The sequence below is a fragment of the Salvelinus fontinalis genome, chromosome 33, assembly GCF_029448725.1.
Source record: "Salvelinus fontinalis isolate EN_2023a chromosome 33, ASM2944872v1, whole genome shotgun sequence".
Lineage (NCBI taxonomy): Eukaryota > Metazoa > Chordata > Actinopteri > Salmoniformes > Salmonidae > Salvelinus > Salvelinus fontinalis.
In genome coordinates, this window is record NC_074697.1 from 43,022,307 (window position 1) to 43,041,940 (window position 19,634).

The 19,634-nt window shown below is 46.0% G+C and overlaps 1 protein-coding gene across 2 annotated transcripts in view; it reads left to right on the forward strand.

Annotated features, from left to right (window-relative positions):
* Window positions 1-19,494, forward strand: part of LOC129832335 (G-protein coupled receptor 4-like) — a 29,094-nt gene extending 9,600 nt beyond the window's left edge. For both annotated transcript variants that reach the window (XM_055896332.1, XM_055896333.1), the window contains exon 2: window positions 17,296-19,494. In XM_055896332.1, coding sequence (XP_055752307.1) covers window positions 17,804-18,949 — 1,146 coding nt within the window. In that variant the 5' untranslated portion in view covers window positions 17,296-17,803 and the 3' untranslated portion in view covers window positions 18,950-19,494. The remainder of the gene's footprint in view (window positions 1-17,295) is intronic.
* The last annotated feature ends 140 nt before the right edge of the window (window positions 19,495-19,634 follow it).

Genomic DNA, 19,634 nt, shown 5'->3' on the forward strand with positions numbered 1-19,634 from the left:
ACCTTTTATGACCTCATGACATGCTGCTTGTTTCCCCCAGGACAGTACTAATAACTAAACTAAGTTTGACAGAACAGGAAGGTACACAGGGACTGACAAATCCCCGGCGGCACCCACACCTCCTCCACCCCAGAGCCAGACCTCTCTTCATTGAAGTGATCTATTTGCACTCTGGCATTCGCCTTGTAGTACCACCATGTATTTCCTCTTGCAGGCAGCCGTTTTATTTGTCTAGGAAGTGTCAGTGGCATTCTTCCACTGTGTACTCTGGGTCTGCTGCCATTTCAAGCCTGTCAACCAGCAGGCTGATAACAGTTACTAGTGGAACTTGGGCTCAGGGAGGATTTCAAAGCCTGAATTCAGACTCAAACAAAAGCAGCTTTCAGCTGTGATTACTCAGACTCATAAAGTGCCGGCGTTTACAAAAATCTCACAGACCTTGTTTATCTGTGGCAACTTGAATGCCCCGGTGTGTCCCTGGAGCTGACTGGTACTTCAGCATCCTACCTCAGAGAGAGAGAGGAAAGGGTGATATGTCAGTTGTCTTGTAAGAACCTCAAAGGGTCTGCGGCTCAGAGTGTGGCCACAGTCCAACACGCAATAATTCATTTCCGGCACAACAAGCTGATTGGGCCAAATTAAGGCTCAGCCAATAAAACCCTCCGGTGGGAATTTGAATGGAAAATGTGGCACTTTTATTGAAGTCATTAATTTTCCCTGCAGGAAGCCTGCCCAGGGCTTTATAGAGACCCGACGTTGGCTCTCCAGCCGAGCGTGAAATGAGCAGCCTGCTAGGCCAGAATTAAATACCTGTTCTCTGCTTAGGGCCAAGTGAAGGTTGCTGCAGCCGACACCGCACACGGGCTGGGCTCCCCCTCATTAGTCACAGGCTGTATTAAATCACAGGGGTGATGCAGGGAGCTAAGGACACTGTGCTGCAATGGTTTGCACTGCAAACATGGGGGCCAAGGGCGATGGCAGCTGAACTTGCCCTTCATCTCATGTACAGTACAGTATTTCAGAACATAATGTCTGTGGAATGGGATGAATGGGTAGCTGACCTCTTATTTAACCTTTATTTAACAATGTGTCGGTCACTTTAAGTTGACAGACTTTGTCATGGTATGAAAGAACAGATGGCCACCATCCAAATACAGGTCAGCTGTCACGTTCCTGACCTGTTTTCTGTTGTTTTGTATGTGTGTGATGGTCAGGGCGTGAGTTTTGGGTGGGCAGTCTATGTTTTCCGTTTCTATGTTGGTTTTGGGTTGCCTGGTATGGCTCTTAATTAGAGGCAGGTGTTTTGCGTTTTCCTCTAATTGAGAGTCATATTAAGGTAGGAGGTTCTCACTGTTTGTTTGTGGGTGATTGTCTTCCGTGTCAGTGTATGTGCGCACCATACGGGACTTTTTCCATTGTCGTTAGGTATTTGTAGTCTGTTCCTGTTCGTGCGTTCTTCACGTTGTATGTAAGTTCGTGTCCAGGTCTGTTTACTTCGTTTTGTTGTTTTGTAAAGTATCAAGTGTTCTTCGTGTGTTTAGTTTCGTCTTGTTTATTAAAATTCATTATGTATTCACAACCCGCTGCATTTTGGTCTTTCGATCCTTCTCTCCTCTCCTCGTTTGAGGAGGAGGATTACGACACCCGTTACATCAGCGTTCGAGATAATAGAGAAGTGATAGAACGTTTCGGGTAGCCTTCCATGAGCTTCCCACAATAAGTTTGGTGAATTTTGGCTAATTCTTTCTGACAGAGCTGGTGTAACTGAGTCAGGTTTGTAGGCCTGCTTGCTCGCACACGCTTTTTCAGTTCTGCCCACAAATTTTCTATAGGATTGAGATCAGGGCTTTGTGATGGCCACTCCAATACCTTGACTTTGTTGTCCTTAAGCCATTTTGCCACAACTTTGGAAGTATGCTTGGGGTCATTGACCATTTGGAAGACCCATTTGTGACCAAGCTTTAACTTCCTGACTGACGTCTTGAGATGTTGCTTCAATATATCCACATAATTTTCCTGCCTCATGATGCCATCTATTTTCTGAAGTGCACCAGTCCCTCCTGCAGCAAAGCACTTTCACAACATGATGCTGCCACCTCCGTGCATCATGGTTGGGATGGTGTTCTTCGGCTTGCAAGCATCCCCCTTTTTCCTCCAAACATAGCGATGGTCATTATGGCCAAACAGTTCTATTTTTGTTTTATCAGACCAGAGGACAGTTCTCCAAAAAGTACGATCTTTGTCCCCATGTGCAGTTGCAAACCATAGTCTGGCTTTTTATGGCGGTTTTGGAGCTTTGGCTTCTTCCTTGCTGACCGGCCTTTCAGGTTATGTCGATATAGGACTCATTTTACTGTGGATATAGATACTTTTGTACCTGTAGGCCTTGAAATACATCCACAGGTACACCTCCAATTGACTCAAATTATGTCAATTAGCCTATCAGAATCTTCTAAAGCCATGACAGCCACGTCAACTTAGTGTATGTTAACTTCTGACCCACTGGAATTGTGATACAGTGAAATAATCTGTCTGTAAGCAATTTTTTGAAAAATTACTTCTGTCATTCACAAAGTAGATGTCCTAACCGACTTGCCAAAACGATAGTTTGTTAACAAGAAATTTGTGGAGTGGTTGAAAAACGAGTCTTAATGACTCCAACATAAGTGTATGTAAACTTCCAACTTCAACTGTATACTCAATGAGCAATGATAACTTGGCTGTATACACAGGGTACCAGTACCGAGTTGATGTGCAGGGGTACGAGGTAATTGAGGTAGATATGTACAATCAACAGGATAGATAATAAACAGTAGCATCAGCTTATTTGATCAGTCAAAAAAGTTACTGCAAAAAGGGTCAATGCAAATAGTCCAGGTAGCTATTTGGTTAACTATTCAATTAACTATTTAGCAGTCTAATGGTTTCGGGGTAAAGCTGTTGGTTCCAGACTTGGTGCATCAGTACCACTTGCCGTGCGGTAGCAGAGAGAAAAATCTATGACTTGAGTGGCTGGAATCTTTGACAATTTTTAGGGCCTTCCTCTGACATCACCTGGTATAGAGGTCCTGGATGCCAGGAAGCTCAGCCCCATTGATGTACTGGGCCATACACACTACCCTCTGTACCACCTTGTGGTCGGATGCCAAGCAGTTGTCATACCAAGCGAAGATACATCCAGTCAAAATGCCCTTAATGGTGCAGCTGTACAACTTTTTGAGGATCTGAGGTCTCATGACAAATCTTTTCAGGCTCCTAAAGGGGAAAAAGGAGTTGTCGTGCATTCTTCATTACTGTGTTGGTTTGTGTGGACCATGGTAGATCCTTAGTGATGTGGACACTGTGGAACTTAAAGCTCTCAACCCGCTCCACTAAAGCCCTGTTGATGTGAATGGGGGTGTGCTCGGCCCTCCATTTCCTGTAGTCCATGATCAGCTCCTTTGACTTCCTGACTTCGATGGAGAGGTTGTTGTCCTTCTTCCTATAGGCTGTCTCATCGTCGTCGCTGATCAGGCCAACCACCGTCGTGACGTCAGCAAACTTAATGATCGTGTTGGAGTCGTGGGTGGATAGGGTGCAGCACCCCTGAGGGGCCCACGTGTTGAGGGTCAGCATATTTAAATCGCAAGTCACGTATTAAGGTTGGTCAAATACTGTAGATGTAACTGTAAACAATAAATTACAGTTATATCTGATATGATCAAATAAATAACTCACAGAGGTGTGGAGTCCGCTGTGCTTCAGTTGTGTGACTCCTGTAGCTTAGCATCTGCTTCATCGGACCATTTCCGTATTGAGCTGGTACTTCCTGTTTGAATTTTTCCATGTGAGCAGGAATCCAGAGGATAGAGTTATGGTCAGATTTGCCAAATTGAGGGCAAGGGGGAGCTTTGTAAGGGTTGCCGTGGGGTGGAGTAAGGTGATTTAGAGTTTTGTCGACCTCTAGTTGCAAAGGTGACATGCTGGTAGAAATTGGGCAAGACAGATTTCAGTTTCCCTGCATTCAAATTAAATCTGTTGGGTTCGATCCCAGGCTGTGTCACAGCTGGCCGTGACCAGGAGCCCCATCGGGCGGCGCACAATTGGCCCAGCGTCGTTTGGGTTAGGGGAAGGTTTGGCCGGGGGGGATTTCCTTGGCTCATCGTGCTCTAGCGACTTCTTGTGGCCGACCGGGCACCTGCAAGCTGACTTCAGTTGTCAGTTGGACGGGGTTTCCTCCGACACATTGGTGTGGCCGGCTTCCGGGTTAAGCAAGCAGTGTTTTAAGAAGCAGCGAGGCTTGGCAGGTCGTGTTTCGGAGGACGCATAACTCTCGACCATCGCCTCTCCCGACTCCGTTGGGGAGTTGCAGCGATTAGACAAGATCGTAACTACCACTTGGATATCACAAAATTGGGCAGAAAAAGTAATAATAATAATATATATATATATATATATATATATATATATATATATCATTCTGTTTCATAGGTACTGTAGTAACCTAGGTGAGCCAAAGTGCGACATATGGTGAACTGTGTGTGTGTGTGTGTGTGTGTGTGTGTGTGTGTGTGTGTGTGTGTGTGTGTGTGTGTGTGTGTGTGTGTGCTCTGCATGGGAGATGTGTATGTTTGCTCTTAAGACCTTAACCAAGACAAAATCCTGACATAATCCTAATTAGGGGGCTAAATGCATGTTGATGACTGAGCACACCACATAATCTAGACGGTGATAACTGCCCTGACACCTAGACTACCCCTATGGTTAGCAAGGCTGTAATAGTCTATTGTGTCGTCATGCCTCCAACGCCCATTCTGAGCTGGTTTACATCTATGAAATAGGAACTGAAACCAGGGTGTCTATTGAGCAGCAAACACGTTGCTTCCTATGATCTTATAATAGAAACAGGATCTCATGCACACGGAAGACGTATTTGCTGACCCTATCGAGCCCACGTTTCAGCTGATCAGTGAGTCGGATGAAAGAAAAAAGAAACAGATGAGACCATGATCAAAAGCCAGCCTCTGTAAAGTAGAGCATTGTTTCTGTCAGAAGAGTAGAGACTGGGTAATGAATGTTTTCCTGACCTGGTTTTAGTGCCTCTTATCCATCTCCCTCTCGCTGTTCCTCGCTAAATTGAATTAGCTTGCTCCTGGTTGGGTTTGGTGCACTTTTTATCTTGATATTTTCACCAACCACCTCATCTTTGATAGAAATGACAAACACACACACACACACAAAGCTTTGGTCTTATGACATTCAACGACTCATACTTAAAGACAGTACGGTCAGAGTGAGTGATGATAATTATGATAACTATCTCTTGCTCACCGTACTAAGTTTGGATTGCTTGTTGTGCTACCTATTTGTTAGCATGACTCTGTTACCACCGTTGCAGTTTTGTTTGGCCGTGTAATGTACTCTTATGAGTACATTTTTCAGTTCCAGCTAGTGTACAATCCAGATAAAAGCACAGCTGGTAGGATGCAGGAGGCATCCAAACACCTACCTATGAGTAATCTAATGTAAAGAATGTATAACCATGACTCATCTGTAAAAGGAGTAGCCTAACATTTGAAGTATATTCATGGTCAACTCTGGTATACAGTTAGACTAGACGTGAACCATTGATAAGTCTGTGTCATCACCTATACGTTAAGAAAGGAATGCTTTTGTGCCGGTGTCTGCCCTAGTGGTTAGCCCTCTAGACCATATACCACTGGCGACGTGGGTATGAATCCCGTCTCAGTCCTTCCTCTCTATATGTTTCCCTGTCATTGTAAATAAGAATTTGTTCTAAACTGACTTGCCTGGTTGAATAAAATTATAATGTAGCCTACATTTCTATCGCTGTCTAAAAAACAATTACATATACAAAACATTCTGGCTAACAATTAAGTACTTTACTGTGATTGTTTTCAATTAAAATGTTTTAATGAAAGTAACTGAAATAGCTTCTTAGCAAAGAGCAATTTCTAAAGCAAGAATTTTGCTAGGACTGTCTGGGAGTGGTCTGAGTGGGGAGGGGAAACTGAAAACTATCTGTTATTGGCAGAGAGGTTTGGAACTCTCTTATTGGTCTATTAACTTCTCTGGGATATGTGGGACGCTAACGTCCCACTTGGCCAAAAGCCAGAAAAATTCAAATATATTACTATAAAAATCAATATTTCATGAAATCACACATGAAAGACACCAAATTAAAGCTACACATGTTGTGAATCCAGCCAACATGTCTGATTTCAAAAAGGATTTACGGCGAAAGCACACCAAACAATTATGTTAGGTCAGTACATAGCCACAGAAAAACACAGCCATTTTCCCAGCCAAAGATAGGAGTCACAAACAGCAGAAATAGAGATAAAATAAATCACTACCCTTTGATGATCTTTATCAGATGACACTCATAGGACATCATGTTACACAATACAAGTATGTTTTGTTCGATAATGTGCATATTTATATCCAAAAATCTTAGTTTACAATGGCGCCATGTTCAGAGAGCCACATCTAATAACATAAATACTCATCATACACTTTGATGAAAGATACATGTTTTACATAGAATTAAAGATACCCTTGTTCTTAATGCAACCGCTGTGTCAGATTTCAAAAAAACTTTACGGAAAAAGCACACCATGCAATAATCTGAGACGGCGCTCAGATATAAACAACATTTCTCCGCCATGTTGGAGTCAACAGAAATACGAAATTACATCATAAATATTCCCTTACCTTTGATGACCTTCATCAGAATGCACTCCCAGGAATCCTAGTTCCACAATAAATTGTTGTTTTGTTGATAATGTCCATTATTTATGTCCAAGTAGCTACTTTTGCTAGCACGTTTAGTACACATGTCCAAACGTTCGCGCAGATCCAAGCGAACGTCGGACGAAAACTTCTAAAAGTTATATTACAGGTCGAATAAACTGGTCAAACTAAGTAGAGAATCAATCTTCAGGATGTTGTTATCATAAATATTCAATAACGTTCCAACCGGAGAATTCCTTTGTGTCTACAGAAGTAATTGAACGCAAGACGATATCATTTGGAATGTGCGTGACCAGGAACTGGCATTCTGCCAGACCACTGACTGAAACACCTCTCATCCGGCCCCCCCACATCACATCACATTCAACGTTCTACAGACTGTTGACATCTAGTGGAAGGCATAGGAAATGCAAACAGATTCATATCTTACTAGGATTTGAATAGGCAATGAGTTGAAAATCGACCAGCCTCAGAATTCTCACTTCCTGTTTGGATTTTTTCTCAGGTTTTTGCCTGCCATATGAGTTTTGTTATACTCACAGACATCATTCAAACAGTTTTAGAAACTTCAGAGTGTTTTATATCCAATAGTAATAATAATATGCATATATTAGCATCTGGGACAGAGTAGGAGGCAGTTCACTCTGGGCACGCTATTCATCCAAAGTGAAAATGCTGCCCCCTATCCTAGAGAAGTTAATGGATTTTTTTTGAGAATCTGAACGTGGCACGTTATATAATATACTTCCTGTTACCTCGTCACCTTACACAGCCCTGATAAAGGCCACGTCGAATTTGTCATTATATGAATCATTTGAATGTGAATATCTATTCATTGTGGGTCTTGTAGAGTTGTGCCCTGCTCTGCTTCCTTGTGACAAACCAAACTACGTGCAGTTCTTCATTTGAACAGATGTTGTGTTGACCGTTGCAAAAAGGCGAACATTAGATCACTTCAAAGCCATCACCAGGCCAGTGCGGCCACACAAAGTGCCTGTATCTTCACATCTGAGTTTGGCCTCTGGCAAACATACTCCAAACAGTGGTGACAGAGACTTTTGAAAACAGATGCCCTCGGCAGTCAGCTAGCTCTGGTTCAGTTGAGTTCGGTACAGGACATTGTGTGACACCAGAGACTCAACACAGTGTGGCCTCTCCACCAGCTGGATGAGCAAGATTCCCCGGAGAGCACAACAACATATGAGCTCGAATGTGTTGAACAATGAAGAAGATCTCAACTCTTATCCACATTCTGTAGATAGCATTGCTGTGTTATGGTACAGTACATTAAGAAAATAACACCCACGCACTCTTATGGCTCCTATGCAATACATGTAATAGATACCAACAGTTTGACAGCTATGCTTCCCTCATCAGGGTTTCATCTTGTACTGTATACTGTATGTTGTGATGTCACAATAACTATGTCCAATGGCAGCTGGACTTCAGATGGCCATGTGTAGCCCTAGTGTACAGCTGCATCCTGTGGGTTTAGAATCAGTGAGGCAAGTAAATCCCTCTAAAGACGATTATTGTCTTACGACTTTCATTTCTTTTGATGAAAACGTTTTGTGATTCATAGCTAGACGTATGAGTGGCAGCGTTTGTATGATGTTGGTTAGATATTATTTTTCCACTTCACCAGTTATTATGTCAGCGGCAGCTGCTAGCTTGAGTTATGTCATGTCATTTCCTACCCACACGGCACACACTGGTTGAATTAACGTTGTTTGAACGTAATTTGTCGACGTATTGTGACGTGGAATCAACGTGGAAAATACATTGGATTTGAAAAAAAGCATCATCCAGCACTGTTTGCATCTCATTTCAACCAGCGTTGTAAACATTGAAATTAGGTTAAAACGTCTGGTGTTTTAAAATTGAAAAGGCACCGTAAAAAATAACATTGTTTATCTATTGTCTTGTGCTGTTGTTACATTTGTATCGTTGTTCAATGTCCGATGCACTCAGGATGTTGTCACATATCATTTTAGCTGCATGCGCCACAAGCAAATTCATTGGATCCTTTCACGTTGCCTGTATGAACCAGCATGTCTGCTTTTCTGTATCGCAGCCTCTGATTCTGTGTGGGTTGCCATTCCATCAGCCTACCAAAGGTTGCACCTTTGCAGAAAACTGCATGCCCAGTAGCTGTGCCAGTATGCACAGGAAATGTTTGATTTGATTTGGTTTTTGATATTTGTATCCCGATGGAACAGCTCTGCTTAGCTTGGTAAGTAATATCGACCAATTAAGCCATTTCTCATCAAATGTGTATGCTGCTGAGACAAGTTAAGTGTGCCTTGAATTCTAAATACGTCACAGACAGTGTCCACATCTATCACTGTGGGTGGGATTGTCAGGGGAGGAGCAGGATATATGTGAGTCACAGGGTTGATAGGGTTTCAGACCTGTCAATTAATTATTGGGGGGGGTTTTCAGGAAAGGGAGTAGATAGGCAATTTAGTCCTCAAAACACTTTTTCAATATAATTTTTTTGTGGTAACCTTGTAGGTCCTCTAGACCCCCTGCCCAACCAGTGGGTAATCAAGTATGTATTTGGGGATGAAATTAAACATACCAGAATAATGTACATTTATTTAAAAAAAGATTACATTGTTTTTAACATTGATAATTTTTGTGCTTTGATTGATTATTTGAATAATTATCATCTCACAATCATAACTATCTGATGAGCCCATTTGTTATTCACACTTGTGGAACTGCTAATGAATGCATTCCAATTAGAATACAAAGTAAAAGTCCAAGTTCTTCAGAGACCAGAGTCAGGGAGTTGCAGACGACATGATCCCTTTGACCTTTCCCTGTGCTCTATGCATTCAGTCGAACACAAATAACCCTTAGCTGACCCCTCTGTTTGTTGTCTGTTTAGGAGACCTGCCAAACCCTCTCGTAGTATCCTCTCACTGATCTGCCCTAATGAATGAATAATCATGCAGCTCAATTTTAGACCCATCATCCTGTTTCTCTCTCTCTCAGTCTCTCTCTCTCTCACTCTCGTTAAGTGAGGGGGAAACAGAAGTGCCTCTCTCTCTCCCGGGCATTGCTGGTAGTTGATTGAAACACTGCCAGGTTCGTGCTCACCACCCCTACTGTGTTCATTGTTGTGCAGCTGATTTGATAATTCAGGGTCTTTCCCACCCGACCTCAGAGAGTTGACAGAGAGGGGTCCTCGCCGAGGCCATCAGGAAGTCTATGTGTTTACGCTCATTATTAAACTGGGACCAACTGGGCCGTCTACTGGGACGACCTGTCCAAAACACAGACTTGTGAATGCCTGCGACACTGTCCAACTGGTTATGTCACTTGTCCAACTGGTTATGTCACTTGTCCAACTGGTTATGTCACTTGTCCAACTGGTTATGTCACTTGTCCAACTGGTTATGTCACTTGTCCAACTGTTTATGTCACTTGTCCAACTGGTTATGTTACAGGGAGTGAACAACCATCCTTACCATTGGTAATATTAAGTAATGTTGGGTCAGTATGTATAGATTGCTTATCCGCACTGATCTGGAGTGAGGAGTAGGAAAAACTGATCTTAGATCTGTGCTTTGAAGCATATATTACCTGGAGTGTATTTACTATGTCACTTGTGTCAAAGAAATTATACTTTAGAAGTTTATTACAATCTCAAAGTTTCCCAATGAAAATGTCATAGGCTAAATGAATGTAAATCGATTATGAACTGTCTATTGTGGCCCTAGCTTCTCAATTGTCCCTTCATCATAGGGTTCACCAAAAGGGTTACATTTCTATCAGAAAATGAATAGTTTGAATAGTTTTGACTGGTTGCTGTGCGGCTTGGACAGCCATCGCCAGGTTAGATAGAACTGTCTGAATGAAACGCACATCCTTGTTTTTCCTGCCCCAATCCAAGCAACACCGACAATTTCTCCCGAGCTGAAAATAGATCAAAATATTATATTATGGTAAATGGTTTTCAGACTTAACCGTGTCTGTCAGTTTTAAGTATTACGTGCCGTTTGAACATTGGCCAGGGTACACTGCTAATTCAGTTGAACAAATGCACTCTTTCATGTGCGGTAAAGCAGCGACTGTCGTTGAATCTAAAGAGCGCAAGTCGCCATTATGAAACGTATGAAGGTTGGTCAAATAGATATAACTGTGAACAATAGATCACAGTTATCTGATACGTTTCAAAGAAATCACACATAGAGGTATGGAGGCCGCTGGTGCTTCAGCTGTGTGACTCCTGACTAACCTGAAGCTAATGGTCCACTAACCTAAATTTAATAAAGAAACAAACCAAGGCCTATGTGTTTAGTAATTTCAATACTGTGCAAGCTCTGTTTTCATTGGCATTAGGATTAGTTCAACAAAGCTGACCAAATAATCTCAATAGATCGTATCCTAGTGTTTTTCCTGTGGCTATGTATATATCAGAATCACTAGTTCATGATGGTACAGTATAGAGTCTAATGGGTTAAGATTAAGAAGACCATGTCTGTCACGTTCCTGACCTGTTTTCCTTTGTTTTGTATTCATTTTAGTTGGTCAGGGCGTGAGTTGGGTGGGTTTGTCTATGTTTGTATTTCTATGTGGGGTTTTGTGTTCGGCCTGGTATGATTCTCAATTAGAGACAGGTGTGTATTGTTTGTCTCTAATTGAGAGTCATACAAAGGCAGCCAGGGTTTCACTGGTGTTTTGTGGGTGTTTGTTCCTGTGTCCTCACAGGACAGTTGAAGGTTAGTCACGTTTGTTGTTTTGTAGTTTGTAGTGTCTTGTTTGCTGTTTTTCATTAAAAGATGGCTTATTTCCCTCAATCCGCATCTTGGTCCTATCCATGCTCCTCCTCGTCTAAGGGGGAGAACAACAATGACAGCCTTTACAGAAACACCCACCACAACAGGACCAAGCGGATTGAGGAGAGAGAACAAGAACTAAAGCAATGGAGAGAAGAGGAATGGAGTTGGGAGCAAATTTTCAATGGAGAAGGACCCTGGGCTAAGGTGGGAGAGAATCGCCGCTCTCGGGAGGAGAAGGAGGCAGCCACAGCCCAGGAGCGCTGGTATGAGGAGGCAGCACGTATGAGAGGCTGGAAGCCCGAGAGGCTCACCCAAAAATTTCTTGGGGGGGGGGCTAAAGGGGAGTGTGGCGAAGCCGGGTAGGATACCTGAGCCAACTCCCCGGGCTTGCCGTGGAGTAAGAGGGCGTCGTACTGGTCAGACACCGTGTTATGCGGTAAAGCGCACGGTGTCCCCAGTACGCGTGCTTAGCCCAGTGCGGGCTATTCCACCTTGCCGCACTGGGAGGGCTAGGTTGGGCATCGAGCCGGATGCCATGAAGCCGGCCCAACGTATCTGGCCTCCAGTACGTCTCCTCGGGCCGGCGTACATGGCACCAGCCTTACAGGTGGTGTCCCCGGTTCGCCTGCATAGCCCAGTGCGGGCTATTCCACCTCGCCGCACTGGCAGGGCTACGGGGTCCATTCAACCTGGTAAGGTTGGGGAGGCTCGGTGCTCAAGAGCACGTGTCCTCCTTCACGGTCCGGTATATCCGGCGCCACCTTCCCACCCCAGCTCAGTACCACCAGTGCCTACACCACGCACCAGGCTTCCAGTGCATCTCCAGAGCCCTGTTCCTCTTCCACGTACTCTCCCTATGGTGCGTGTCTCCAGCCCGGTGCCTCCAGTTCCGGCACCACGCACCAAGCCTCCTGTGCGTCTCCAGAGCCCTGGACGCACTGTTCCTTCTCCCCGCACTCGCCCTGAGGTGCGTGCCCTCAGCCCGGTACCTCCAGTTCCGGTACCACGCACCAGGCCTAGAGTGCGCCACGAGAGTCCAGTGTGCCCTGTTCCTGTTCCCCGCACTCGCCCTGAGGTGCGTGCCCTCAGCCCGGTACCTCCAGTTCCGGTACCACGCACCAGGCCTATAGTGCGTCTCAGCCGGCCAGAGTCTGCCGTCTGCCCAGCGGTGCCTGAACGGCCCGTCTGCCCAGCGGTGCCTGAACGGCCCGTCTGCCCAGCGCCGTCTGAGCCATCTGTCTGCCCAGCGCCGTCTGAGCCATCTGTCTGCCCAGCGCCGTCTGAGCCATCTGTCTGCCCAGCGCCGTCTGAGCCATCTGTCTGCCCAGCGCCGTCTGAGCCATCTGTCTGCCCAGCGCCGTCTGAGCCATCTGTCTGCCCAGCGCCGTCTGAGCCATCTGTCTGCCCAGCGCCGTCTGAGCCATCTGTCTGCCCAGCGCCGTCTGAGCCATCTGTCTGCCCAGCGCCGTCTGAGCCATCTGTCTGCCCAGCGCCGTCTGAGCCATCTGTCTGCCCAGCGCCGTCTGAGCCATCTGTCTGCCCAGCGCCGTCTGAGCCATCTGTCTGCCCAGCGCCGTCTGAGCCATCTGTCTGCCCAGCGCCATTAGAGCCGCCCGTCTGTCCCGAGCCAGTAGAGCCGTCCGTCAGTCAGGAGCCGCTAGAGCCGTCCGCCAGTCAGGAGCTGCCAGAGACGCCCGCCAGTCAGGAGCTGCCAGAGACGCCCGCCAGTCAGGAGCTGCCAGAGACGCCCGCCAGTCAGGAGCTGCCAGAGACGCCCGCCAGTCAGGAGCTGCCAGAGACGCCCGCCAGTCAGGAGCTGCCAGAGACGCCCGCCAGTCAGGAGCTGCCAGAGACGCCCGCCAGTCAGGAGCTGCCAGAGACGCCCGCCAGTCAGGAGCGGCCAGAGACGCCCGCCAGTCAGGAGCTGCCCGCCAGTCAGGAGCTGCCCTACAGTCAGGAGCTGCCCTACAGTCAGGAGCTGCCCTACAGTCCGGAGCTGCCCTACAGTCCGGAGCTGCCCTACAGTCCGGAGCTGCCCTACAGTCCGGAGCTGCCCTACAGTCCGGAGCTGCCACTCAGCCCGGACCTGCCGGAGTCCCTCAGCCAGGACCTGCCGGAGTCCCTCAGCCAGGACCTGCCGCCCCTTATCCCGGTGCTGCCCCTTGTCCCGGTGCTGCCCCTTGTCCCGGTGCTGCCCCTTGTCCCGGTGCTGCCCCTTGTCCCGGTGCTGCCCCTTGTCCCGGTGCTGCCCCTTATCCCGGTGCTGCCCCTTATCCCGGTGCTGCCCCTTATCCCGGTGCTGCCCCTTCATTTAGGTGGGGTTAGTGGGAGGGTGGTCATTGGGAGGGGGATAAAGAAGCGGGGATTGATTATGGTGGGGTGGGGACCTCGTCCACCGCCAGAGCCGCCACCGTGGACAGACGCCCACCCAGACCCTCCCCTAGACTTTGTGCTGGTGCGCCCGGAGTTCGCACCTTAAGGGGGGGGTTCTGTCACGTTCCTGACCTGTTTTCCTTTGTTTTGTATTCATTTTAGTTGGTCAGGGCGTGAGTTGGGTGGGTTTGTCTATGTTTGTATTTCTATGTGGGGTTTTGTGTTCGGCCTGGTATGATTCTCAATTAGAGACAGGTGTGTATTGTTTGTCTCTAATTGAGAGTCATACAAAGGCAGCCAGGGTTTCACTGGTGTTTTGTGGGTGTTTGTTCCTGTGTCCTCACAGGACAGTTGAAGGTTAGTCACGTTTGTTGTTTTGTAGTTTGTAGTGTCTTGTTTGCTGTTTTTCATTAAAAGATGGCTTATTTCCCTCAATCCGCATCTTGGTCCTATCCATGCTCCTCCTCGTCTAAGGGGGAGAACAACAATGACAGCCTTTACAATGTCTAGACTCCTTTGTCCTGGATTTACTTGTGTTGTTGTGTTACACATTGAATTGTTAGCCGTAGTACTTCTACTCCGGTGTTTCATCGTCAACGTGAGTGTTTGGCTAACCGCCAGCTAGTTTCCGATTCTCCTGAACACACCGTCGTCTTGTGTCTGAGTGAGAGCTTTCTCACTACGTTAGGTCCATCAGCCTTTGCTCATGGTTAAACCACTAGACATCCAGAAATGCTCACTGGGAATTTCCTGTAATGTTAGAGCTCCTTGTTAGAGAACTTGTACTTAATCACGCTTTGAGACCTGTTATGCTGGTTCTATGGAAAAGTGTGGCCTATTATTAATTCATTATAGAGGGTGACCTACATGTGCCCCAATTACCAGGGTATAATGGCCCAGGCCAACAGCACTCTTGTGTGAGTTAGCACATCATGATAACTTCTACACAAAGGTGGGGCCAAGATCGTGGTAGGGCTCACAGTGACTTTGTGAAATTAGACTGAGTTAAGTTGGGATCCATCATTCATCAACGTTTCAATTCGTTTCAGTTACCCACTGTATTATGGTATAAGAGCACACTCTCACGCAAACTATAGCTGAATATACCCAGTGAAAGACATCCAACGTATATACCCCCTTGACAATGGAAATCTCTGAAACAAAAGTAAACAAAAGACCTACAGACCAAAATCAGTTGAACGGAAATTACATTTGTAGGAGTGAGCAAAAAGTGTGGGCTAAGCACATTTATGGGAGTGAAGAGCGAATGCATTGTGCCGGAGTGCTGGGCGCGACAGCCAACGTGGCGAGCTTTGTGTGGCGAGGCTTCGATAATCCTGGCTGGCAGCTGATCAAACGCCACGCTTTGTTGCACAATGTGTTCCAGGTTAGCACAGGCTCCCCTAGTTCCCCCTGCTGCTCCCACTGGAATCTATAGGCTGTGTGGCCAACAATGTCAAGCCCTCACAAACCACTGGCTAGCGTAACGTCCAATATGGCACAGGTTTAGACAATTCCAAGGGTCAGCCAGCCAAGCAGGCCTCTGGGCTCGACTGACCAGGTAGGAGGACACAGGACAAAACACCCTTCTGATGAGTTATATTATACAGGCTGAGGCTTGTAAGCCAAAGCAAACTGTTGGAAGACGTTGAACCTGGTGAATGTTGTCAGTACGCCTACAACCTTCAAAAGAATAGCGCAGGTATGATGATAACATCAGTGTGGTCACTGAGCCATGAAGGAAGAGTTGTCAACACAGTCTAAGTACAGAAAATGAATATACCCAGGCAAATAATGTAAAAATTAAAAATCACCAGGGTGAGCATTAATAGAAAGACCTGTGTATGATTAACTTCAAAGTCAACCAAATATCAAGCATGTTAAGTCCAGTTTGTCTCAGGGTCAGGTATAGATCACAACTACATTATATTGTAGTTGACATTGCAGTGTTAAGATTCCTCCCTCGCATGCAAACACTCTGAGATAAGCATCTGAAATTGACAGTAGGCACAAACCACATTCTTCAGTGTTCATTTTTTCCTGGAAAGAAACCAGATCCACATAAGCTTTAAATCTGTGAAAACGAAAATAACCCTAACAGCATAGAATGTAAAATCCGGCCATCATAATATTAGTGCTGGCGCTGATGTATGCAAGTGTCATTAGACATTTCTGAGGATGAATTGAAGTCTACTTGCATTATCTTTCCTTACAGCATTACCCTAGCCTATATATGCTACTCAGCACCTCTCCACTGCTCCTCCCTGTGGTAGATAAATCAATAAACAGATAGAAAATCCTTGACATCATTTTACAATGCAAGTATGACAGTTAGGGTGTAATAGCTATAAGCATGCTGTGTAAAATCCTCAAGAAAACCAAAGAAATGGGCCTGTAATTGAATGGTGATAGGAAAATGACACCTTGATACAACACACAATGGAATTACACTATGTTGTGCCCTGGATACACTAGAATTACGTTGAATGATTAACATGCCCTGTCTTTTACTTTTCCGTACCCTAGTCATTAGGGGGTATTCCCAGGGATAAATGTATCCATAGACCATACAGCACACACGGACGTACTTGCAAACTGACCAGAATGATTTACATTATTGGTCGCTCGTCACCATGACTGTGTCATTTTATCTGTCCTATTGTGGGTACTTAACCGTAACTTATTATGGCTTGCTGACTACGTGTTTTGTGACCCAGTTATTCTGCTGTATATCAATAGGAGTATTCCCATTGAACTGTATTTGACAAGGTCACCATAGGAGTGGTCCATCCTTCCTTTCACTACATAGACTAGCATGGTATCTTTCAGGGCCATACTGTAACTACTGTTCACTACTGAATATTATGCTACTAGTGATTGGTGTAGTTTCCATCAGAATTGTGACTAATTGAACCAATCATGACAGGTGGATAAGACAGGGCTGTCCCTTGTGTCCGTTTGTATTTCTGTTCAAGGAGGACCTTGTAATGTGGCTGTGGTGATTGCTGTGTTTTCAATAGAAAAGTAAACACTTTCGTATCAAGTATGTCATTATATTCTTGTGCAAAGCATACACTATGAAGATATCTTAAAAATATAAGAAACTGAGAAAGACCGGAATGATCTAAGAATAAATAATAATGGCTTGAAACAAGCAGAGAGGTGAGGAGTATTGGAAGTTCAACGTTAGACTACATACCAGAAACAATAGGCAGCAGAAAGCTGATATAGGGTAACTTGAGAATTTAATGGATCTGACAATTCACTCCAAGTGCATAAACATGAACTGTATGTGAAAAACTGACTGGGTTGGAAAACTGAAACGAATTGGAATTGGCAAGACACACTATCTCACACGCTCTCCTTTCTTCTGTTTCAGGTGGGCAGAGCCTGAGGCCTGAGTTAACAGATTGCCTGCTGCTGCTGTGTGCGTGGCATGGATCGTCAGTGACTCTCTTGGAGGAAGTGTGTGTGTTTGGCCTTTGAAGAGCTCTCATCCAGCACAGAGTGGCCCGGTCCTCCCACTCCACCCCATCAACCTCCCCACCCCATTCTCCACAGCTAACGACAGACCCAGGACAATAGTCTCTCCAAGATTTATGAGGTCCTTGTGGAGGCCTGACTCTTTGTCAATAAGAGGGGTTGTATTTCACCACTTCTCCTTTTTTTTCTCTTCTTGTCTTCTTCCTCTGAAAAGGTGTGGGACCCAACTGGGAAATGGGAGACGGCTGTTTGACATGTGAAGCCCGCCTGGAGAAAACGTCTGCTTTCAGGCCTGGATATAAGGAATTACTCAACAACAAGAAGGAAACGTCACTGTACGGAATGTCGTTTTCCCTCTTTCCTTCTCATTAACAACAACATGTCGGATTGTCCTGACCCTGCAAATGCTTAGTGTCAAAAGAACAATGCACCTACAGAATATGAGGACAATGTGCAACATTTCCTTCTGCAATGTGGACTCAAAGATCGACCAGTACTTCCAGCCTACGCTGTACATCATTGTCATCGTCCTGGGCCTGCCCACCAACTGCATGGCTCTGTGGGCGGCTTACTTGCAGGTGAAGCAGAAAAACGAGCTGGGCATCTACTTGATCAACCTCTCCGTGGCTGACCTCCTCTACATCGGCACCCTGCCCCTATGGATCGACTACTTCCTCCAGCACGACGACTGGATTCACGGCCAGAATTCCTGCAAGCTCTTCGGCTTCATCTTCTACACCAACATCTACGTCAGCATCGCCTTCCTCTGCTGCATCTCCATCGACAGATACCTGGCCGTGGCCTACCCGCTCAAATTCGCCAAAGTCCGGCGGGTCAAAACCGCCGTGCTGGTCAGTTCCGTGGTGTGGACCATCGAGATAGTGGCCAACTCTGCACCCCTCTTCCACGATGAGCTCTTCCAGGACCGTTTCAACCACACCTTCTGCTTCGAGAAGTACCCCATGCAAGACTGGGTTGCGGGCATGAACCTTTACCGGACCTTTCTGGGTTTCCTGGTTCCCTGGCTGCTCATGCTGGGTGCTTACCGGGGCATTCTGCGAGCGGTGCGCGGCAATGTGTCCACGGAGTGCCACGAGAAGGCCAAGATCAAGCGCCTGGCGCTGAGCCTAATCCTGATCGTATTGCTGTGCTTCGGGCCATACCACGTGCTCCTCCTGTGTCGCAGCATCCTCTTCCTCCAGAAGCCCTGCGACTGTGGCGCAGAGGAGGACCTGTTTGCAGCCTACCACGTGGCGCTGGCGCTCACCAGCCTGAACTGTGTGGCTGACCCCATCCTCTATTGTTTTGTTAACGAGGGCGCACGCCATGACGTTGGTCATGCGCTCACCACCCTGCTGGGGGTCTTCAAGCGGAAGTCGCCCTCGCCAGCTGACGCACTGACAGCTGGATCTGTCACCTTGGAGACACCACTGTCCACCAAAAAGCAGCTGGGCCTGTACAGCGAGGTCAAGGCCAGCACCTACAAGACAGAGCTGGTGGCCCTCAAAGAGGAGTGTCTTCAGATGACCATACTCAGTGTTAAGAAATGAACAGCCATCCTGATCCGCAATGGGCGGACAGGAGAAAACACAAGGCTATGTGGAAGTGGGGGATGATTCAGTTTATGTAGAATAGAATGTGGGAGAGATTTTAGAATTCTCATGTGAAATGTTTTATCCGTTTTGGGGATGACACCTCATATTATGTACCTCAAATGGTAAACTGCGATTGAAATGTGTTTGATACAGACAAAAATAGTCATATCAAGATTGACCACGAGTACATTGTGACGACAGTAAGAAAGACCACAGTAAGTTCAGTCGCATAGATGTGATGCAAAGTGAAACTAAGGATGTTTGCCATCAAACGGTTTCTTTCTCCACCTCATCATCTATATTAGGTATGTGATCTGGGTGGGACAGGGTTATCTAACAATGGATTTGACACGTTTACATTTCTCTTTCAATGAGCCTCCAGATGCCTTGCAACAGCTCCAAAAATCCCAAATGTCTTCTGTCAGCCGGAGAGTGAAGCACAGTGCTACCTGTCTTTGTTCGCCAATTTCACTGGGAAATAAATGAAGTGTATCATCGTTTCAACTGTGTGGTGTCTGCTCTAACGGTACATTGAACAAATAACATGTCAGGAAACAGAAGTCGGGGGGGTCAACTGTATGGTTGATGTGTTGCCCTAAAAGCATTAGAGTGTTTACCATGGGCCTGATAACAGTGTTGT